Source organism: Pistacia vera, unplaced genomic scaffold (assembly GCF_008641045.1).
Source record: "Pistacia vera cultivar Batoury unplaced genomic scaffold, PisVer_v2 Contig549, whole genome shotgun sequence".
NCBI lineage: Eukaryota > Viridiplantae > Streptophyta > Magnoliopsida > Sapindales > Anacardiaceae > Pistacia > Pistacia vera.
Genome location: NW_022196389.1, coordinates 387,685 through 412,153, shown reverse-complemented (window position 1 = coordinate 412,153; position 24,469 = coordinate 387,685). Strand labels below are relative to the sequence as shown.

The 24,469-nt window shown below is 33.9% G+C and overlaps 2 protein-coding genes and 1 pseudogene across 3 annotated transcripts; 1 reads left to right on the top strand and 2 right to left on the bottom strand.

Moving 5' to 3' along the window:
* Positions 1-318: 318 nt before the first annotated feature.
* On the bottom strand, positions 319-9,201 carry LOC116107824 (annotated as a pseudogene).
* Positions 9,202-13,590: 4,389 nt separating this feature from the next.
* LOC116107913 (immune-associated nucleotide-binding protein 9-like) lies at positions 13,591-15,724 on the bottom strand. 2 transcript variants are annotated; one of them, XM_031394187.1, is made up of 6 exons: positions 15,651-15,724; positions 15,260-15,547; positions 14,888-15,165; positions 14,526-14,690; positions 14,305-14,435; positions 13,591-13,638 (listed from the first exon to the last, which is right to left on the bottom strand). In XM_031394187.1, exons 2-5 carry the CDS (start codon positions 15,522-15,524, stop codon positions 14,397-14,399), a joined length of 747 nt encoding a protein of 248 aa, XP_031250047.1. In that variant the 5' UTR covers positions 15,525-15,547; positions 15,651-15,724; the 3' UTR covers positions 13,591-13,638; positions 14,305-14,396. The 2 variants fall into 2 exon arrangements, with proteins under 2 accessions (XP_031250047.1, XP_031250048.1); XM_031394188.1 differs by having other exon boundaries at positions 15,260-15,542; positions 15,651-15,723.
* Positions 15,725-18,963: 3,239 nt separating this feature from the next.
* LOC116107907 (immune-associated nucleotide-binding protein 9-like) lies at positions 18,964-21,309 on the top strand. Its single transcript, XM_031394178.1, has 6 exons — positions 18,964-18,985; positions 19,091-19,376; positions 19,471-19,748; positions 19,995-20,111; positions 20,201-20,254; positions 20,951-21,309. Exons 2-6 carry the CDS (start codon positions 19,115-19,117, stop codon positions 21,158-21,160), a joined length of 921 nt encoding a protein of 306 aa, XP_031250038.1. The 5' UTR covers positions 18,964-18,985; positions 19,091-19,114; the 3' UTR covers positions 21,161-21,309.
* The last annotated feature ends 3,160 nt before the right edge of the window (positions 21,310-24,469 follow it).

Sequence of the window (24,469 nt, the reverse complement as noted above, 5' to 3'; positions counted from 1 at the left end):
GTAATCCATGCGTATCTGAAGTGTGTAAACGCCTCCCTCCATACTATAACCATACCACCGTTAAATAATAAAATTTATAATTAAAATCCTGAAGATGGATTGCATAATATGAAATAAATAATAATCTATCAACTAAAACTGGTATTAAATTCAAAATGGATAGAAAACTTATTAAAAAAAAAAAAGATCATATGTGAGGGACTTACATAGCATGGCCCCGATAACATTAGGTTGTGCTACGTCGCAAATTTATTGGTAACAAAATATATCAATCTTCATAATTATTTCTTGATTTTAAAAGAACATTGTTAATCACTTCTAGTAAGATGATCCATTAGGAGCCGTAGTTGCCTTTGCTGCCAATAGTTTCCATTCCATCGCTTTCTTCTTCATCTGTTTGCCCTTTACTCCATCCATCAATTCTCTCACAATTTTTTCAATTTCAAATTTGTCAGCATTAGATTCTAATTCCAAGCCAACATCCCATTTAGTACTTGAAAACCAACAATTAGTTAGTTGTTCAGAAAAGAATAGCCAACATATCATAGGCATGCCACTACACAAACTTTCCATCATAGAATTCCAACCACAGTGCGTTAGATACCCTCCAATCATTGGGTGAGTTATAACTTCTTCTTGGCAAAACCAACTTGCCAAGAAACCCCTTTCTTTGGTTTTTGTAATTAAATCCTGAAGAAGAACGATTGATTCACCCTTTATCATATCATACCTAATTACCCACAAAAAGGTCTTCTTGCTATTTGCAAGACCCCAAGAAAATTCAACAAGTCGATGTTTTGTCATGGTAGTCACACTCCCAAAGTTAACATAAATGACAGAGTTTGGTTCCTTTGAATCGAGCCACTCCATACATCCTGGTTCTTCGACCCAGTAGTTTAATCCTATGAAACTAAGAGCTTTATCATCTGGCACCTGATTCAGAAGATGCTGAAGTGGACCAATACTGTAGATACCCGAAAAAGTGGAAGAAAGTGCTTCAAAAATCTCAAGCTCTAAATCATCAAAGGTATTGAAAATGATTGCAGATGCATTAAAAACATTCTCCATTCCATCCATGCAGATATTTACCACTATGTCATTCACATCAGTAGATATTAATAAAGTTGGCAAGTCCTTTAATCTAATGGCTTCCATACCGGGTAACCAATCTGTAGTAACAAATAGGGTTATTAATGAAGCTGATTTCAATCAAAGTAATGAATGAGCAAACTCAACAATCAACTTATACAAATTAATAAGCAATCAATTCAGAGATGAATTAAAACAGGAATGAGCTGAATGAAAAATTGACACAGAAGGATTTATAGTGGTTCGGTTAAGGTAGCCTACATCCGCTCTTCAAGGCACACATTATGGTATTTCATTCATCATAAGAACAAGATTACAGAGAAATTAAAGACAATGAACTATAGGAAGGAACACACTCGATAAACCTCACACTCTGCATCCTTCTCACACATATAGGTCTGGATTTATACACAAATAGACTCCGTTGATCAATCACCAGCTGTACAACAAGATTTGATAACCGTATAATCGAGACCTAGGGCTGAAACAATCGAGAGAGAAGTGAGCTCGGAAGGGGCAAGGTGGTTATAGTGAAATAAGGATCAAGTGCCACGATAAGGCATTTAAGCTAAAAACCAAAACGACATCGTATAGGCTAGTAGAAACAATTCTTCAAAAATGCTTTGACTCCAGCGTGGCAATTTGCAAGCCATGTCATCATAATTCTCCACCTTGGCTTGTGAATTGACACCCTAAGTGGCCTTGGCAAAACTAGACTATTCTTGAACTTGGAGTAGGCTCATACAGAGCCTATGCTTGTCTACAGTTACTGGTTTGGTGAACATGTCTGTAGGGTTGTGTGTTCCTTTTATCTTCTCAATCTTGACTTCTCTTTTTTCAACCATTTCTCTGATGAAGTGGAGCCTGACATCGATGTGCTTAGTCCTCTCGTGGAAGACTTGGTTTTTGGACAGATGGATTACACTCTAACTGTCACTATTGATCACCATAGTCTTTTGTTCCAGCTCCAGTTCATTCACAAAACCCTTGAGCCATGTAGCCTCTTTTGCTGGTTTTGTCAGAGCTACATACTCAGATTCTATTGAAGGGAGTGTAACAATATGCTGAAGTTTTGATTTCTAGCTAATCACATTCCCCCATAATGTGAAAACAAAGCCTGAAGTGAACTTTCTTTTGTCAATGTCCCCTGCATAATCGACATCAACAAACCCTCTAATGCAGTAGTCTTCTTCTTTGTTCTTATTGAACACAATGCCCACTGATTTGGATCCATCTAAGTATCTTAAAATCCATTTGAGAGTAGACCAGTGTAGTCTTCCTGGATTGCTCATGAACCTGCTTACTAAAGTCACAGAATATGCTAGATCTGGCTTGGTGCAAACCATTGAGTACATCAAGCTGCCCAGGGCATTTGCATATGGTATGGTAGACATTTCCTTTTGCTCTTCTTCTGTTTGTGGGCACTGATCATGTGATAATTTGATGTGCTGCCCTAGGGGAGTTTGGACAGCCTTAGCATTCTACATGTTGAACTTCTGTAGGATCTTTTCTACATAGTCTTCTTGAACTAGCTTCAAATTTCCCTGCACTATATCTCTTACAATGGTAATACCAAGGATTTTTAGAGCCTGATCTAGCTCCTTCATTTCAAACTTCGTATTAAGGGTTTTCTTCAATCGAGTAAGCTCAGTTTTGTCATGGCAGGTAATGAACATGTCATCCACATAAAGCAACAAGTAAATATGTGTCAAATGAAAATTTCTTTTAAAATAAAAAAAGCTATCAAACTGACATCTATTAAAGCCAATTTCAATCATAAAAGAATCAAATTTCTTATACCACTGTCGTGGTTATTGTTTTAGACCATAAAGTGATTTCTTAGAAGACACTCTTTACATGTTGGTCCTGAATATCCCTTTGGTTGCTCCATCAGAGTATTCTCTTCCAAGTCACCATGTAAAAATCTTGTTTTTACATCTAGTTGCTCCAATTTCAGATTAAATTGTACAACCAGAGAAATCAGAATTCTGATTGATGCATGCTTTATAACTAGGGAGAATATTTCATTATAATCTATGCCCTCCACTTGTGTGAATCCTTTTGCAACCAGCCTAGCCTTGTAGCTAGGTGATTCTTTTGAAGTTGGGCCTGGTTTCATTTTGAAGATCCATTTGCACTTAACCACCTTGCAGTCTTCTGGTTTGTCAACTAAGATCCAGGTATTGTTTTTTATTAAGGAACTGAATTCTTCCTCGATTGCCTTCTTCCACTCTAATTTTTCAAGTCCTAATATAGCTTCTTGAAAGGTTTTAAGCTCATCATTCAGCTCTTCTTCTACCTGAAGAGCATAAGCTACCAGTTCTACATATCCTAGTCTATTGGGAGGTTTAATAGCTCGTTTGGTTCTATCTCTACATAGCTGATAGTTTGTCAAATCTGACTCCTCTTCCCCTTGTTCCCCTTGCTCACTAGGTTCATTTGTATCATGGTTTTCAAGATTCTCCACAATCTCTTCTGCTCCACCTTGATGGTTAGAAACTACATCCTGAATTTCCAACTCTAGGTGATCTAATCCTGAGGCAATGTCAATTGGTTTTCCATGTTCATTTTCTAGTCCAGGAAGGACCTCTTCCCTAAAAACCACATCTTTGCTGATTATATATTTCTTAGTTTCTAGATTCCAGAACTTATAACCTTTTACTCCCTCTGGATATCCAAGAAACAGGCACTTAATGGCTCCAGGTTTCAATTTATCTTCCTTTACATGGACATAAGATAGGCACCCAAAAACTCTTAAGTTTTCCAGTTTTATAGGGTGTCCAGTCCATTTTTCTAAAGGCACCTTGAAATCTATGGCAGATGAGGGGGTTTTATTGATCAAATACACCATAGTATGTACAGCTTTTGCCTAGAATTTTATAGGAAGTTTAGAGTTTGGTAGGATGCTTCTTACTTTGTCTAGGATTGTCCTATTCATTCTTTCATAGAGGCTATTCTGTTGTGGGGTATTCTTGACAGCTTTGTGCCTAACGATTGCATGGTTTTTGCAGAAACTATTTAATTCATTATTTACAAACTCAAGAATATTATCTATCCTAAGCCTCTTAAGTTTCTTCTCAGATTGAGTTTCAACCGTTGTTTTCCATTCTTTAAACCTAAGAAATGCCTCATCTTTGGTCTTCAGGAAGTATATCTAGACATGCCTAGAATTGTCATCTACAAAGCTGATGAAGTGCCTGCAGCCCCCCAGTGAGTTGTGTCTAGCTGGTCCCCATCCATATGAGTGAACATACTCAAGTGGTGAGCTTGAGTAATGTTTACCATATTCAAATTTGACTCTGCACATTTTGCCAAAGATACAGTGTTCATAGAAGGTTAAACTTCCAGTCTTGTCCCCTCCTAACAAATTTTGCTTACTTAACTCATCTAACTGTCTTTCACTGATATGTGCCAACCTTTGATGCCACAATAAGGTTTTTTCTTGTGTTATTGGGGACCCTACAACAGCTATGTCTGTCCTACCCTTTAACATATAAAGGCCATTTCTCTTTTCACCTTTCATCACTACTAGTGATCTTTTCATCACACTAAGGCTTCCATTTGAGGCCTTGTAACTCAATCCTATTAAGTCTAGAGTGTCTAGTGATATTAGATTCCTTTTTAGGTCAGGAATATATCTCACATCTATGAGGGTTTTGGTTAGGCCATTGTGAAGGCTTAGTTTAACAGTGCCTATACCCTTAATGCAACATACTGCATTATTTCTCATCACAACTTTCCCACCATCTAGAGTTTGAAAAGAACTAAACCACTCCCTATTAGGTGTTATGTGATAGGTACATCATGTGTCTAAGATCCATTCCTCACTATTACCTTTAGAGATAACTAACACCTCTGAACTTTCATAACCCTCAAACACAACACCAGCACTACCTCCCTCTTCCTCCTTTTCATACTTCTTCTTACCAGTTCTCTCAGGTCAATCTCTCCTAAGATGGCCTTCCTTGTGACAGAAGAAGCATTTCCATTTCCTAGTTTTGGACTTGGATCTATTCCTATTGTGTCCCTTTTTTTCCTGTTCCTCTTCTTTGATCAACCCCTTACCATGAGACCTTCCCCATCATTGCCTAATTTATCTTTCATTCTATTATCACTATCCTTAGCTGTAATGACTTCTACAACTTCTTCTAATTTTAGAGTCTACCTACCATATTTTAAGGTTTCCACAAAATTAGAGTAGGGTTTTGGTAGGGAATTTAGAAGGATTACAGCCTGGCCTTCATCATCAATCTCTACTGATATGCTTTCTAAATCCTATATAATTTTCAGGAATTCTTCAATATTGTCTTTTAAAGTTTTCTACTCATCCATTTTAAATCCAAACAATCTTTGTTTTAAAAATAGTCTATTAGGGACAGCTTTAGATTGATATTGAGTGTCTAACCTGTTCCAGATCTCAGCGGCAGTTTTCTCCTTCTTCACTTTTCGAAGGACTTTGTCACCTAGTCCTAAGATCAAGGAGCTTTTAGCTTTGTTGAGAACTGTAACGCCCGACATGGAGGTACATGATTTAATTTATGTTTTTGTAGCCTTTAGTTAATTTTTGTTAAAGTGATTTTAAGAGAATGTAAAGAAAATGCCTTAAACTTGTATTAAGGGTAAAATGGTCTTTTCACTCAAAATTAGTAGAAATTGTGGGGAGTGAAAAGATATAGAATTTCATAGAGAATGCAATAAAAATGAGGGCATTATGGTAATTGACTAAAGGACATAGATGGAATTTTCAAGAAAGAGTAAGGGCAAAATAGGAAAGTGTGTTTATAAACTAAAGTATTAAGGGTTTGAAACCCTTACTTTCTTCATTCCACCGCCACACTCCTCCCCCATCTTCTCTCAAATTTTTATTCAATCCTCCGAGGATTTTGAGGGCTTTTGAGTGGTTTTTCATAGGGCTTTGATTTTAGGCTTCAAAAGGTAAGAATTCATGCTCTTTATCTATGATTTATTTGTGTAAAAGCTGAGTTCTTATGAAGTTTATACTTAGGGTTAAGAGAAGATTTGAATCCAACAAGAGTAGAGAGCTTAGGAGAGACTACTCAAGCATAAGGTAAGGAAATTCCACTCAAAATCTAACTCAAGTTAAAGTTTAAGAAATTCAAGTGAGTAGAGATTTCTTTTGAGCAAACATATGTTATGATTATTGAGAAATTGAGATGAGATTGATGATGAATTATGCTTGTTGTTGGATATATTTGAATATGAGAAGTGTATGTGATGGTTTGATGATGGGTTGAAATTGGAAAAATTGGAGAAATTTTTGGGAGTGTGTTTGCCGTGTTGGTATGGTGATGTTACAAGAGAGTTTTTCTCTCTTTTTGGATGGCTTGAGAAACAAATAGAATGATAATTAAATTAGGATTTGTATGTGCACATTTCTTGTTTGATGAAATGCCTAAGAGAAGTATGAGTTTGGGTAGAAACATTAATTTTATGCAACATTGCATATTTGCATTTCATGAGTGCATTTAAGTAAGAATTTTAAGCGTGAGCCATCCATATGCATATATTTGTATATGTGCAGAATTTTTTTTAAGAATAAAGCATGAAGAATAAAGAATAAAGAATAAAGAATGTTAAGAATAAACACTCTAAGAATAAAGAGAAAGAAAGAAAAGCCATTAAAGAATTAAAGAAAGAAAAAGTGTTAAAAAGAGAAAAGAATAGGTTATGCGATGGGGAGCCGTGAGTGTTAAGAAGAAATTCCCATATACACGCCACCTTAATTGAGTGGCATAAGAAGAAGAAGAATTGTACGACCCGTAAGAGTGTATGTGGATGAGAGTTGTACCAAGAAGAATTCCTACATGCACGCCACCCTAATTGAGTGGCCTAAGAAGAAAGAAGAAATTGTACGGTCCGCAAGAGTGCATGTAGATGAGGACTGTACTCACTCACACGGCCAAGGTTCCAAATCCATGCATCAATTGACTCTGATCGGCAAAGAATAAGAAAAGAAGAAAGAATAGGAAAAGAATAAGAATAAGAAAGAATAAGAAAAGAAAGAATGAGAAATAATAAGAATAAAAAAGAATAAGAATGAGAAAAGAAAGAATGAGAAAGAGTAAGAATAAGAAAGAATGAGAAGGCTTGAACAAGCAAAGAAGAAGAAAAGAAATGAAAAACAAGAAAGAAAAGAGAAGCTTGGGCAAGCAAAGAAAAGAAAAGAATAGAAAGAAAAGAAAAGAAAAGAAAAGAAAATAGAAAAAGAAATAGAAAGAAGAAATAAAATGCATTTTTATGCATTATTACATATACATTCCATCCATGCATATTACCATGAATTCCATCATGGTTAGAAAGAATAGAAAGAATAGAAAGAGTAAGGAAGAAAGAACAGAAAGAAAGAAAAGAACAGTGAGAATTAGAAACAGAGAAAGAAATAAGGAAGAAAGAAAGAAGAAGAGAATTAAGTAAGGAAAGAATCAAAGAAAGAGAAGAGTTAAGGGATTTACTTACTGAGCATTTTTATGCTCACCTCGTTGTTTTTCCATGTTTTTGCAGGAAATAGGTGAGCAGTGGTCGGAAGGACGTCAACAAGCAGAGAGGATTGGCGTTACTGTCCACCGTTGCTAAGTTTTTGCACTTGTTATTTTGATGTATGTAAAGAAGTATTTTATAAGTAAAGAAAAATTTGGGCCCAACTAATTTCCTTATGCTATTTATGTATATTTTTATCGTATATGTTCTAAAGTATACTAGTAGAAAGAAGTCATTAAAAGAACACCCGCTTCTCAACTTCAGTCATGGTGTCAGGCAATCCAGATTCCCTTTCAATGCTAAGCCTAGTCCTTCTTTAATCAGCATAGCTTCCATTTTCATCTCCCAGAGTCCAAAATCATTGTCCCTTATAAACTTTTCGAGTTCAAATTTAGCAGACATGTTTTGGTACAAAATTTGTAACGACAGAAACACAAAAATCAAAGATAACCCTAATTAGTTCTTGAACCAAGCTTTGATACCAATTTGTAGTAACAAATACGGTTATTAACGAAGCTGATTTCAATCAAAGCAATGAATGAACAAACTCAACAATCAACTTATGCAAATTAATAAGCTATCAATTCAGAGATGAATTAAAACAGGAATGAGCTGAATGAAAAATTGACACAGAGGGATTTATAGTGGTTTGTCTAAGACAGCCTACATCCACTCTTCAAGGCACATGTTAGGGTATTTCATTCATCATAAGAACAAGATTACAGAGAAATTAAAGACAAGCAACTACAAGAAGGAACAATCGAGAGAGAAGTGAGTTGGGAAGGGGCAAGGTGGTTACAGTGAAATAAGGATCAAGTGCCACAACAGGTCACTTAAGCTAAAAACCAAAACAACATCACATAGGCCAGTGGAAACAATTCTTCAAAAATGCTTTGACTCCTTTTGACTCCAACGTGGCAATTTGCAAGCCATGTCATCACACAATCAATTGCAGCATCCAGAAACCCATTTGTCAAATAACTGGGATCTACAAATGAAAAAGAAAAGGTAAAATTAGTACAAAATTTTTTCAAACTACAAACAATGAAAGAAATATTATATGTTTATTACCTTTGAGAGGGAACAAACCCTTTTCTTTTAAATTTCATAACTGCGTTTAATCCATGAAGCCACAAGCACTGGCTGTCCATGAAAGAACGTTGGGAATATTTAGCTCTTGAGCAGCTTTAAGAGTGAAGCTCATAATGTAATCAGATACTATGCAAGTGACTGGAGGAACGTTTGACTTAGATGTTTTGTAGAGTTGAGATAGAAGATCTTTAAAGGAGGCCAAGCAAGATTTCTTTATTGAAGCACAGAGATAGGCATAGTTAAGTTTATACTGAATATCAGATGGAGGGATGCGCCATCGGGGATGGTCTCGAAACGGAAAGTGGAGATCCCATTGAGAGAGTCGAGGCTTTGGGTTCTTAGTAGAACACTATGGATAAACTCTGTGTTTAAAAAAGTGATGTGGAAGCCTCTGTAGTGCAAAATTTTTGCTAGTTTAAGCATCGGAACTACGTGGCATTGACCTGTGAATGGAAAACAAATTGCATGAGGACGAACATTTTCTGAACGCAACACAGAACCCATCTGTCAATTCAACTCAACTCTTTCTCGATCTGTGTTTTTTTTCCTTATTAACTAAATGCTTATGGTACGATCTCCAAGCTTATTTTATAGATGGAACCTGGTCTCCTACTCACTCAACGGTTTCGACAATTTCAACTTGATCTAAACTAGAATTTGACCATATCAAATAACATAAATAACTTGCCCACCAAACAAACTATCTTAGAGATATTCTCAAAATAAGGAAGTAAAATCATAACTAAATAAAGAATCTAAGTGTAAGGACAATCCAAAATTGAGATCCCACATTCTCCTAAAACACTCCTTCTTCTACTTGGAAAAGCCTCACAGCGAATTTTCCAAGGGCAAAAACGTGATGTCCTTATTTGATATAACTTGCTCATCAAACAAATTATCTTAGGGATAAAAATATTTTGAATTTTCTATAATATATCAATCTTCTAATTCAATATCTGTGACTGGTGGGTCAATGAAATGTTCAAATTTGATTTGGTTCAGATTTATCGAATTTTCAAAGTTAAAGAGATCTTTCCTCAAATTATCCTTTATATTATTATTATTATTATTATTATTTTGTGTACTTTAAAAAAGTTTACCCTAGATAATAATTTTCATAATTAAGGTCATCAACTTTGTTTTACTGTAAAAATGGTATTTGATTGTGTTTGAGAGGGATAAATTGTCTATTCATGTGCAAATCACTTGTGTTTGAGAGGAGATAAATTATCGATACATGCGCTTGTGTTTGATGTGAGTATGTGACATAAATTGTGGATACATGCATAAATCACTAGTGCTAACGTTACATATATATACCGATCTATTTAATTGAAGAATATCTATGAATTATTATCTTTGTTTAATTTTAACAATATATTAGGTTGTGATTGATGGAAGATAGAATTCTTTAAATCTCTTGCTTGCTCATTAAAGAGCACAGTAAGTTGGTCACAACTGTTGAAAACCCAGTTCCTCTTTTAATTTTAGCTTCTGCTTAACAAAAAATGATAAAAATTTTGTGTAGCTATTTATGGTAGGCATTCTAACTATATTTTGATGAATAAAATAGCTAACTCATGAGTTATTGAATCAAAAGCAACTAGATTATCAAATTAACATCATATCACTGGGTAAATTGCATCATTAAATATTATTAATCATAAGATCAAGCCAAAAGTGGTAAGTTATTGAATCAAAAGCAACCCATGATGCCCTACCGTTGAATCAGCCGCATGTCTTGGTGTTTCCCCATATTTTCCCTTTTATTCATCTTACCTCCATGAGTCATTGGTGATCAAAACAGCCTAATGTTAACACAATGATCTTATACCAAGGGCTTGCCGAACTGTACTGAGGGGAAGCTAAATTCTGCAGGCTGTAACCACTAGCAAGCTTCACATTATCAATACACTCAACAAAATAAAAAAATTCATCAAGTATAAAACAATCCCAAGAGAAAGGTAAGAGTTTATATAAATTAACAACCAAGCGGAGTGGTTACTATCATGTTCAAGTGGGAGAATATATCATACAGAAATCCGAATCCTGGAATTGTTTCTTCCTCCGAAACACAAGCAATTAATAAGAAAATAGCAACATATTCACAGCACTCAGCAATAAGAAAACAGTAATGGAGAAGATGATTCACTGTTACAATTCTCACAGACTCAAGATTCTGCATCTATTCATGGGCAATAGAAGAAAAACAATCGTCAGTTAAATCTAAGTAACGAAAAGAGCAATTTTACAATTACTACCAGACTAGAATTACTGATAATGTTAGAAGTAGGTAACTTGTCATTTTGTTTTCAATGTCCATCTTTAAGCATATTAATAAAAACAAGTGCCTTAAGGGCAAAGCAGGTCAATGTTCTCAATGGCAACTGGAGAAAGAAAGGAATTTACTGTCTTCAAGTCAGATTAAAAAAAAAAAAAAAAAATTGCTTAAAAATTTGAACGAAAGAATATGCATCAAAACTGATTTGCCAGTTGTTGTTCATGAATGTGTATGGATTGAGATTTAGCACATACCATTTTAATGTGCCTTGATTACCAATATTCCAGTTATTAGAATAGGAAAATATAGTAGTTTAAGTAGTAAAATTTTCACGTCTTCTAATTTAGGGAGTTATCCAGTCATTGCGAAAGGCAAAAGTACCATGAAGATATTCAAAATTGGACTGGATAATTTAATAACGAAAGATGTGGATGGGAGAAATTTGTGAGGCCTTTGTGAAAACAGAACAGAGGAAAACAGGGGACCTTGTTTTTTTTTTTTTTTTTTTGGGTTTTGGCAAAGCTTTCCCCAAAGGTGTACACTTGCTGGAAGAAGTTTCAGTTCCCGCATGGAGAATGAAGGTTTGAAATTATCAACTACTTCATCCAACGTACATTTCAAATGTGCACGCCTTGATTAATGTTTTAACACAATATCAATGCCAAGGGCTAGATAGAAACTGTAACAGGGTAAAGTTAAATTCTATAGCCACCAGTAAGCTTAACATCATCAATAAACTCGACCAACAAAAAATTTCACCAAGTACAAAACAATCCCAAGCAAAAGAAAATAGTTTATTGTAAATTCAAAACCAAGCAAACAATTGCTGTCATGTTTATATAGAAGAAAATATCATAAAGAAATCCTAGAACCGCATTTTCCGAGAAACAAGTAATTAATGAGAAAATAACTTACTCACAGCGCTCAACAATTAGAACATAGTAGATATATATTCAGAGAGATTTTTAGTCAATAGGGTCAAAATATCAAGTATAAATCGAAGCCCAAAATCTTATGACTTCGGCTTTCTAAACAATTTGTACTAACTCGATAAAATTAAACTCATAAATCCATAAAAACTCATCAAATCTTCTAAATATCAAACAATTAACCAATATATCAAAATTAAACCAAATCCTTAAGTCTCTATAACCTAGAGTTTCATCAATTCTTTAAACCTATTTAAAATTAAATAAATAACTGTAAATCAAAGAGGAAAATGAGATTAAATATACCGTATGAGATCTAATTTGAATACCACCACAAATAGTAAAAACAGTAGCATAGGGTGTGTTTGGCTTATAGTTTTTATCCATATTTCCAATCCTATTTTTCAAATGTTGTTTAACACGTTATTCCCAAAATATTAGTCTATTTTTTTAATTACGTTGAGACCCTATAAGTTTATGAATTTCATTAAATACCCCTTTAAAAAGTTTAAAAACTAACAAAAACACCCCCACCCACCAATACCTGCCAGATTTCAGCAACCACCACCGGTGGTAGCCGGAATCTATCACAATAGTCACATAGCCACCAAAAATAGCTGGTAATGGCCAGATCTGGCCTTTTCCGGCCAGATCCAGACTGGATCTGGCTAGAAAAGGCCAGATCTGCCGTCAACGACGGCCAAGGAAATGGCCGTCGTTTCAGCCTTTTCTGGCCGTCGCAGCCACAACAGTTCGTAGATTTGGCCTTTTCTAGCCAGATCCGTGGTGGATCTAGCCGGAAGAGGCCATAACGACGAGTTACGGCACAGATCCAACCGGTCTGTGTCGTAACGAAATTTTCCAGTCAGATTCCAGCGGTGGTGGCTGGAATCTGGCACTAGGTGGTGGGGGTGTTTTTGTCATTTTATATATTAGGGTCTTTAATTAAATTAGTAAATCTAAGGGCTTTTTCATAATTTTTTAAAGTTTACCTCGTAATATTCTCTTATCCAACAACCCAATACTATCCCCAAAATCCTATCGAAAATAATAAAACAAATGCACCCATAATCTTCAACCAAAAAAAAAAAAAAAAAAAAAAAAAGAAAAAAGAAAAAAATCGTCGATCAAAATATCAGTTTGGATGACGCGCTGGTGGTGATTTTGATAGAGAGAGATTTGATTAGGGGAATTTGAAATTTTGGTGATTTATCCAATTTTGGGGAAATTTGTTTGGTTTGAAATTTTTATTCTATTTTTGGGGATTAGTACCGTGCCACATGTTACATGTCAGAGACTTTGTACCTCTGACTTTATTGTATAACAATATATCGGGCGGATAAGATTAATATAATTTCAACTGCAATAAGCTAGCACTCTGAAAATTTACATGATAGAGAATAAAAGATAAGATTATATATGAATATATATATTTGCAGTATGAACTATTGACGTCAGGGTAAGAAAACAGCGAAAGATAAAACAATCTTAGGTGTTCGTCACGCGACTGCACATACTGTGCTCACAAATGATTGAGATTGTTCATTGAATAGCACAGTCTGGTCCATTTGGTGGTTTCGGAGCCTCTCAATCTCCTTATTCGCTTCGTCAAGACTCTTTTGAAGTTATGAATTTCGTCGTTTGATTTCGTTCAGCGTCTTTTGGTTCAATTCTGAATTTAATCGGGCAACTCGCTCCTCCAACAATTCCTTTTCAGTTACTAGTTGTCGCTGTGAGCTTCAACTCAACTATTAAAAACAAACGTGGACCATAAGCCTACAATAACATATAATACAAATACCGCTCGATATTATTGATGAGTGAAAAAGATAAAAACATAGCTAAAACATTGCCAAATTTATCAACTGGAGACCATTCCCAAGTAAAATGGATCCCTAAATTTGATACAGTTGGAGGACCCCTGAAATCCACAACCATTGTTAATCATATAAGTATATAGTTTACTAGGATCTCATTGATTACCAAGATCATTCCAAGGCGTGCATAATTTCAGACTAGCGGAAAGGGGAATTAATAGTAATAAAAAAAGGAAATACTGTACAAAATGCTTGAAACAATAAGTGCATTCGATATGAACAAACTACCGCAGGTACTCTTATTACTTTAATTCATTGAAAGTCAAAATGCCAAAGAGTATCTACAAAACCTTTATGAAAAATTATAGTCATTAAATCAGAATATGTGAATATGGCTTTATAAAAGAGTTTTCTTCAATGAAATGGTAAGTTTAATCCTCTTAAGAGGTGCATAAGAAATTAATCTTTCTAAGGGCGGCGTTTCCATAAGTACAGGAAAAGGCCAAAATTGCACATTACCATCTTGTAATTAACAACTTAGAATATCTAGCCGCATGCACATGATAAATCAAGAATGAATAGAGATCAACAAGATTACCATCTCACTAATTTGTTTGATTTTATCTTCATATGATCTTTCATTTCCGCCTTCAGCTCTGTAACTTCTTGTTTGAATATCTCTTTAGGGAATCAACCTCCACTTGGTTCATGATGTTTCATAGCCTCCTTCTGTATATCAAATAGAGACAATTCACGACATATTTAATGTGAACTGCATGGGTCAAAAAAAAAAAAAAAAAAAAATGTGAACAAACTCACCTTCACTTCAGCAAATATTTCATCTGTATATGGTTGTCCACCATTCTGCGCTATGACCCTGTTAACAAGGGACAGAAGCTCTCCAACTTGTTTAGATCTTTTGGTTTCATCCTTAGTCTTGTTATCAAAAAGCACTCGCCGATTTTCACTCAAAGCAAGAATATCCTGAGACAATGTTAATATAAATTTGAAAAATAGCTTATATTAACCTTTTTACAGGATTAATGAACATTTTAAGAATCGTAAAGCTTGAAGATGTTCAGCCTAGTATATATATGCTAACCAAATAAAATAGTTTGAAAACAATATTTTTCTTAAGTTAACAACACTGCTAATAATCAAACTTAAGTTAAAAAGGAAACCTTTAAAGCATCTGGACATTCGCGACTTAAATACTCTTCCAATGTTTCCTCATTTTCTTCAAGTTCATCCCCACCGGTGAAGACTACAATCATGTAGTTTGCAATTTTTCTTCCAAACAAAGACTGCAAGGTAAGTATTGCAGCTTGTTCTTCTTGTGTAAAACGGTTTCTCACTGACAAAACTAAAAGGATTGCATGGATACCATCCTTGGCCAATTCAATACATTTGACAATTTCTTTCACAACAAATTCAGGGTCAGCAGAAAAATCAAAGATTCCTGCAATGACTCACCACATTAGTTTATTTGATGAACAAATTTCAAATGCAAGATAAAAGTTGTAAACTGTACAATCAGATCCAAGTTACCATACCAGGAGTATCAATAACATTAATGATCTGGCCATCTTTGAGTTCAGTTTTCTGCAATTCAGTAGTTTTAGTAACACCAGATGAACCAGCCCTGGACTTAAAAGCCCTTCTTCCAAGAATGCTATTCCCGGTGGCACTTTTTCCATTGCCAGTACGCCCAACTAAAACCACATTCCGTTCTCCACTGGCCACAGACCGTTCGCCACTGGATAGGGAAGGGAGCTCCATACCATCAATTATCACAACATCCATCACACTTCCATCCATTATGTAAAGATTAAATTACTTCACTTGCAATCCAAAAAACATTAAAAACACTTTCGATCAATCATTGCAACCCATGTTTGTTTTAATAATAATAAAAAAAATTGGTGTGTCTGTGAGATTACTTACTTGAGTGTCTGAGGCGAGGGAGAGAGACAGGGAGAAGATATAGAGTTTGCGTGAGAGACTGAGAATTTATAAAGTCATAAATAGAAAAGAGAAGGTGGAATTTTTTTACATTAAGTTACTTGGAGTGATTGCAGACCATGAAGTTGCTTGGATACCCAAACCAAAACTAAACTTAAAAAAGCAACAATACCAAAAACAAAGAACTAAATATAAAGCATATGATATGCCTAACTATAAACTCAAGCATACTTCCATATAAGATTCGATTCTTTAATATTTTACAAGCTCTTAACCTAAATGTCATTATATATTTTTGAGTCGAGGTTGAAAATGTATTTAATAATAACATTTAAAAGTTATATTCATAATGAATAGTTAGGAAAAACAAAAAGAACCGTATTTTACATTCAAATTTTAATTGATAATTTTAACAATATATCCCTTATTTAAATTAAAAAAAAAAATTATTGCATAAGATGAATGGTATTTTTATTATAAGTCTAAAAGTGTGTTTACTTTTGTTTCATTATTTCATTTCATTAAATTACTGTTGAACTTCAAACTTTTTCTGATGTTAATGTTTTTAATCGATATAAAGGCTTATTAATTAACTATCATTCCGTACTTCTTTTCTTTTTCTTTTCATCTTTACTCTATTGCGATGCCAATAATTGATTACTTGTAGAACCCAATCATGTGAAAAAAAAAAAAGAAAGTATAAAGATAGATTTTGTTATTTCCTTTGGCCTCCCTTAGTTTTTAACTTAACAGTTTGGTCCCCATACAATGCATGTAATTCCTAATCTTTGGCCATTTCATTCATATAGCATTACATTTTGGTCTCCTAGAATACATTTTCTGGCTCTGCCTTGTGTTAATTAGAAGCCACCCAAAGTATTTTCAGTTTTATTTCATAGGTTTACCTTGAATCTATTCTATTCTTTTGTTCTTTCTCAACTATATATTATCCTAATTTAGAGTTCACACGCTCACCTCAAAATTCTTTTTCCTTTGATCTCAAAACACTTTTTATTCACCCCAAATCAAAAGATGGCTAAAGTTAAGGTTGCCACCCTTTTCATGATACTTCTTCTCGTAGTCTTCTCAACCCTTACGTATGCTACCCGTCTAGAACTGACCTTTCCTGACGATGCTCCAACAAAAACACAATTGGTTGGTCATTTTTTTTTAATGTTTATTGAAAACTAAGTATTTATCATGTTGATTTATTTATAGTTTTGGGATTTTGATAGGATACCAATGTGGCGCATATCGATTGCGAAGGAGTTTAAGAGAAAATGTGCTTGATGAGAAGAACCGCATTGCTCATACCGACTATATCTATTCCTATTGTGTCCCCCCTTTTTTTATAGTTCCTCTTCTTTGATCTACCTTACCATGAGACTTCCCCATCACTGCCTAATTTATCTTTCATTCTATTCTCACTATCCTTAGCTGTAATGGCTTCTACAATTTCTTCTAATTTTAGAGTCCGCCTACCATATTTTAAGGTTTCCACAAAATTAGAGTAGGGTTTTGGTAGGGAATTTAGAAGGATTACAGCCTGGTCTTCATCATCAATCTCTACTGATATGCTTTCTAAATCTTGTATAATTTTCAAAAATTCATCCTTATTGTCTTTTAAAGTTTTATGCTCATCCATTTTAAATCCAAAAAATCTTTGTTTTAAAAATAGTCTATTAGGGACAGCTTTAGATTGATATTGAGTGTCTAACCTGTTCTAGATTTCAGCAGCAGTTTTCTCCTTTTTCACTTCTCGAAGGACTTTGTCACCTAGTCCTAAGATCAAGGAGCTTTTAGCTTTTTTGAGAACATCCTACTTCTCAACTTCAGTCATGGTGTCAGGCAATCTAGATTCCCCTTTCAATGCTAAGGCTAGTCCTTCTTTAATTAGCATAGCTTTCATTTTCATCTTCTAGAGTCCAAAATCATTGTCCCCTATAAACTTTTCGAGTTCAAATTTAGTAGACATGTTTTGGTACAAAATTTGTAACGATAGAAACACAGAAATCAAAGATAACCCTAATTAGTTTTTGATCCAAGCTTTGATACCAATTTGTAATAACAAATACAGTTATTAATGAAGCTGATTTCAATCAAAGCAATGAATGAGCAAACTCAACAATCAACTTATACAAATTAATAAGCTATCAATTTAGAGATGAATTAAAACAGGAATGAGCTGAATGAATAATTGACATAGAGGGATTTATAGTGGTTTGCCTAAGGCAGCCTACATCCACTCTTCAAGGCACACATTAGGGTATTTCATTCATCATAAGAACAAGATGTTAGTAAACGGTCCCGTATACGCAGCGGAAACAAAAAAAATAATTCAGGGATCGTTTACATGAGCCAAGATCAAGGGTATAATTTTACAATTCATATTAAATAAAATCTGCAGGAGAAATAAATCTGAGTTTAAAGAAAACAAACGCACGTTGGAGGCTCCTCCAAATTTGTTGACGAATGTTTTGCTACCGATCCAAGTGTAGGATCAAACTTGCATAGTCCACACGAAGACAATCTCAAAAAGAACCAAAGAGGGATTTGCTAGATCTTCTTTGGCTTCAAGATTAAGAAGAAAGCAAATCAATATACTTTTTTTTTTTTCACATGATTGGGTTCTACAAGTAATCAATTATTCGCATCGCAATAGAGTAAAGATGAAAAGAAAAAGAATAAAAGTACAGAATGATAGTTAATTAATAAGCTTTTATATCGATTAAAAAACATTAACATCAGAAAAAGTTTGAAGTTCAATAGTAATTTAATGAAATGAAATAATAAAACAAAAGTAAACACACTTTCAGACTTATAATACCAATACCATTCATCTAATGCAATCATTTTTTTATTTAAATAAGGGATATATTGTTAAAATTATCAATTAAAATTTGAGTTTAAAATACGGTTCTTTTTGTTTTTCCTATCTATTCATTATGAATATAACTTTTAAATGTTATTATTAAATACATTTTCAACCTCAACTCAAAAATATATAATGACATTTAAGTTAAGAACGTGTAAAATATTAAAGAATCGAATCTCATATGGAACTATGCTTGAGTTTATAGTTAGGCATATCATATGCTTTATATTTAGTTCTTAACTTTGTTTTTGGTATTGTTGCGTTTTTAAGTTTAGTTTTGGTTTGGGTATCCAAGCAAGTTCATGTTCTGCAATCACTCCCAAGTAACTTAATGCAAAAAAATTCCACCTTTTCTTTCCTATTTATGACCTTATAAATTCTCAGTCTCTCACGCAAACTCTATATCTTCTCACTGTCTCTCTCCCTCGCCTCAGACACTCAAGTAAGTAATCTCACAGACAGACCAATTTTTTTTTTTATTATTATTAAAACAAACATGGGTTGCAATGATTGATCGAAAGTGTTTTTAATGTTTTTTGGATTGCAGGTGAAGTAATTTAATCTTTACATAATGGATGGAAGTGTGATGGATGCTGTGATAAATAATGGTATGGAGCTCCCTTCCCTATCCAGTGAAAGGTCTGTGGCCAGTGGAGAACGGACTGTGGTTTTAGTTGGGCGTACTGGCAATGGAAAGAGTTCCACCGGGAATAGCATTCTTGGAAAAAAGGCTTTTAAGTCCAAGGCTAGTTCATCTGGTGTTACTAAAACTACTGAATTGCAGAAAACTGAACTCAAAGATGGCCCGATCATTAATGTTATTGATACTCCTGGTATGGTAACTTGGATTTGATTGTACAGTTTACAACTTTTATCTTGTATTTGAATTTTGTTCATCAAATAAACTAATGTGGTGAGTCATTGCAGGACTCTTTGATTTGTCTGCTGACTCTGAATTTGCTGTGAAAGAAATTGTCAAATGTATTAAATTGGCCAAGGATGGTATCCATGCAATCCTTTTAGTTTTGTCAGTGGGAAACCGTTTTACACAAGAAGAAAAAGATGCAGTACTTACCTTGCAGTCTTTGTTTGGAAGAAAAATTGTAAACTACATGATTGTAGTCTTCACCGGTGGGGACGAACTTGAAGAAAATGAGGAAACATTGGAAGAGTATTTGGGTCGCGAATGTCCAGATTCTTTAAAGGTTTCTTTTTTAACTTAAGCTTTATTTATTAGCCGTGTTGGTAACTTGAGAAAAATATTGTTTTCGAACTATTTTATTTGGTTAGCATATATATGCTAGGCTGAACATCTTCAAGCTTTACGATTCTTAAAATGTTCATTAATCCTGTAAAAAGGTTAATATAAGTTATTTTTCAAATTTATATTAACATTGTCTCAAGATATTCTTGCTTTGTGTGAAAATCGGCGAGTGCTTTTTGATAACAAGACTAAGGATGAAACCAAAAGAGCTAAACAAGTTGGAGAGCTTCTATCCCTTGTTAACAGGGTCATAGTGCAGAATGGTGGACAACCATACACAGATGAAATATTTGCTGAAGTGAAGGTGAGTTTGTTCACGATTTTTTTTTTTTTTTTTTTGACTCATGCAGTTCACATTAAATATGTCATGAAATGTCTTTATTTGATATACAGAAGGTGGAAATAGAAAGATCATATGAAGATCAACTCAAACGAACTAGTGAGATGGTAATCTTGTTGATCTATGTTCATTTCTTGATTTATCATGTGCATTTGCGGTAAGATATTCTAAGTTGTATAATTGCAAGTTGGTAAAGGTGCAATTGTGGCTTTTCCCTGTACTTATAGAGAACACCGCCCTCAGAAAAATTAAATTTCTTATGCACCTCTTAAGAGGCTTTAACTTACCATTTCATTGAAGAAAACTCTTTTATAAAGCCATATTTTCACATATTCTGATTTAATGACTATAATTTTTCATAAAGGTTTTGTAGATACTCTTTTGCATTTTGACTTTCAATGAATTAAGAAGTAATATGAGTTCGGAGTACCTGGGGTAGTTTGTTCATATCGAATTGCACCTTTATTGTCAAGCATTTTTGTACTGTATTTCTTGTTTTATTACTATTATTTCCCCTTTCCGCTGGTCTAAAATTATAGCACGCCTTGGAATGATATTGGTAATCAATTAGATCCTATGTAAACATATATTCTTATATGATTAACAATGGTTGTAGGATTTCAGGGGTCCTCCAACTGTATCAAATTTAGGGATGCCATTTTACTTGGGAATTGTCACCAGTTGATAAATTTGGCAATGTTTTAGCTAATGTTTTATCTTTTTCATTCATAAATAATATCGAGCAGTATTTGTATTATATTGTTATTCTAAGGCTTAATGGTCCACGTTGATGTTTTTAATAGCTTGAGTTGAAGCTCACAGCGATAACTAGAAAGCTTGAAAAGGAATTGTTGGAGGAACGAGTTGCCCGATTAAATTCAGAATTGAACGCAAAAGACGCTGGAATGAAATCAAACGACGAAATTCGTAAACTTAAAAAGGATCTTAAGAAAGCGAATAAGGAGATTGAGAGGCTCCGTAATAAAGATGACGGAGGGTGTGCTATTCTTTGAACAATCTCAATCATTTGTGAGCACAGTATGTGCAGTCGCGTGAAGAACACCTAAGATTGTTTTATCTTTTCGCTGTTTTTCTTACCCTGATGTCAATATGTTCATACTGCAAATATAATATATTCATATATAAATCTTATCTTTTACTCTCTATAATGTAAATTTTCAGAGTGCTAGCTTGAATCGCAGTTGAAACTTATATTAATATTATCCGCCCGATATATTGTTATACAATAAAGTCAGACGTACAAAGTATCTGGCATGTACCATGTGGGCCACTGTACTAATCCCCAAAAATAGAAATAAAAAATTTCGAAACCAAAATTTCCCCAAATTGGATAAATCATATTCTATCGCAACCCAAACCACCAAAATTTCTAATTCCCCTAATCAAATCTCTCTCTATCAAAATTCCAGCCGGCCAACACCAACCACGTCGCCCAAACTGATATTTTGATCGACGATTTTTTTTTTTTTTTTTTTTTTTGGTTGAAGATTATGCTACTAGTTTTACTATTTGTGGTGGTATTCAAATTAGATCTCAAAAGGTATATTTAATCTCATTTTCCTCTTTGATTTACAGTTATTAAATTAATTTTTAATGGGTTTAAAGAATTGACGAAACTCTAAATTATAGAGATTTAAGGATTTGATTTAATTTTAATAAATTGGTTAATTGTTTGATATTTAGAGGATTTGATGAGTTTTTATTGGTTTATGAATTGAATTTTATCGGGTTAATACAAATTGTTTGGAAAGCCGAAGTTATAAGATTTCGGGTTTCGATTTATACTTAATATTTTGACTCCAACTAAAAATATCTCTGAATATATATCTGCTATTTTCTAATTGTTGAGCGCTATAAATGTGTTATTTTCTCATTAATTATTTGTTTCTAGAAAGATGCGGTTCGAGAATTTTCTTTATGATATTTTCTTCTATATAGAAATGACAGTAATTGTTCTGCTTGGTTTTGAATTTACAATAAACTATTTTCTTTTGCTTGGGATTGATTTGTACTTGGTGAAATTTTTTGTTCGTCGAGTGTATTGATGATGTTAAGCTTACTGGTGGCTACAGAATTTAACGTTACCCTGTTATAGTTTCTGTCTAGCCCTTGGCATTTGAAATGTACGTTCGATGAAGTAGTTGATAATTTAAAACCTTCATTCTCCATGCTGAAACTGAAACTTCTTCCAGCAAGTGTACACCTTTGGGGAAAGCTTTGCCAAAAAAAACAAGGTCCCCTGTTTTCCTCTATTCTGTTTTCACAAAGGCCTCACAAATTTCTCCCATCCACATCTTTCGTTATTAAAATATCCAGTCCAATTTTGAACATCTTCATGGTACTTTTGCCTTTTGCAATGACTGGAATAACTCTCTAAATTAGATGGGAAAATTTTACTACTTAAACTACTATATTTTCCTATTCTAATAACTGGAATATTGGTAATCAAGGCAAATTAAAATGGTATGTGCTAAATCTCAATCCATACACATTCATGAACAACAACTGGCAAATCATTTTTGATGCATATTCTTTCCTTCAAATTTTTAAGCAATTTTTTTTTTTTTTTTTTTTTAATCTGACTTGAAGACATTAAATTCCTTTCTTTCTCCAGTTGCCATTGAGAACATTGACCTGCTTTGCCCTTAAGGCACTTGTTTTTATTAATATGCTTAAAGATGGACATTGAAAACAAAATGACAAGTTATCTACTTCTAATATTATCAGTAATTCTAGTCTGGTCGCGTAATTGTAAAATTGCTCTTTTCGTTACTTGGTTAACTGACGATTGTTTTCTTCTATTGCCCATGAATAGATGCAGAATCTGAGTCTGTGAGAATTGTAACAGTGAATCATCTTCCCATTACTGTTTTCTTATTGCTGGGTGCTGGGAATATGTTGTATTTTCTTAATTAATTGCTTGTGTTTCGGAGGAAGACGCAATTCCAGGATTCGGATTTCTATATGATATATTCTCCTGCTTGAACATGATAGTAACCATTCTGCTTGGTTGTGAATTTATATAAGTTCTTACCTTTCTCTTAGGATTGTGTTATACTTGGTGAATTTTTTTTATTTTGTTGAGTGTATTGATAATGTGAAGCTTGCCAGTGGTTACAACCTGCAGAATTTAACTTCACCTCAGTACAGTTCACCAAGCCCTTGGTATAAGATCTCAGTGTTAAACATTAGGCTGTTTTGATCACCAATGACTCATGGAGGTAAGATGAATAGAAGGGAGAATATGGGGAAACACCAAGGCATGCGGCTGATTCAACGTTAGAGCATCATGGGTTGCTTTTGATTTTAACTATTTTATTCATCAAAATATAGTTAAAATGCCTGCCACAAATAGCTACACCAAGTCTTGCTAAAATTAAAAGAGGAACTGGGTTTTCAACAACAGTTGAAACCAAGTAACTGTGCTCTTTAATGAGCAAGCAAGAGATTTAAAAAATTTTATGTTTCGTCAATCACAACCTAACATATTGTTAAAATTAAACAAAGATAATAATTCATAAATATTCTTCAATTAGATAGATCGATATATATATATATAACGTTAGCTCGAGTGATTTATGCATGTATCCACACTTGATGTCCCATCAAATAGAAACGGTTTGCACATGTATCAATAATTTATCTCCTCTCAAACACAAGTGATTTGCACATGAATAGACAATTTATCTCCCGTCAAACACAATTAAATACCATTTTTACAGTAAAACAAAGTTGATGACCTTAATTATGAAAATTATTATCTAGGGTAAACCTTTTTAAAGTACACAAAAAAGTAATAATTGTAAAAATGCAAATATAAAGGATAATTTGAGGAAAGATCCCTTTAACTTTGAAAATGCACTGATAAAATCTGAACCAAATCAAATTTGAACGTTTCATTGACCCACCAGTCACAGATATTGAATTAGAAGATTGATATATTATAGAAAATTCAAAATATTTTTATCCCTCAGATAATTTGTTTGATGAGCAAGTTCTATCAAATAAGGACATCACGTTTTTGTCCTTAGAAAATTCAGTGTGAGGCTTTTCCAAGTAGAAGAAGGAGTGTTTTAGGAGAATGTGGGATCTCAATCCTCTTTTGGATTGTCCTTACACTTAGATTCTCTATTTAGTTATGATTTTACTTCCTTATTTTGAGAATATCTCCAAGATAGTTTGTTTGGTGGGCAAGTTATTTATGTTATTTGATATGGCCAAATTCTAGGTTAGATCAAGTTGAATTGTCGAAACCTTTGAGTGAGTAGGAGACCAGGTTCCATCTATAAAATAACCTTGGA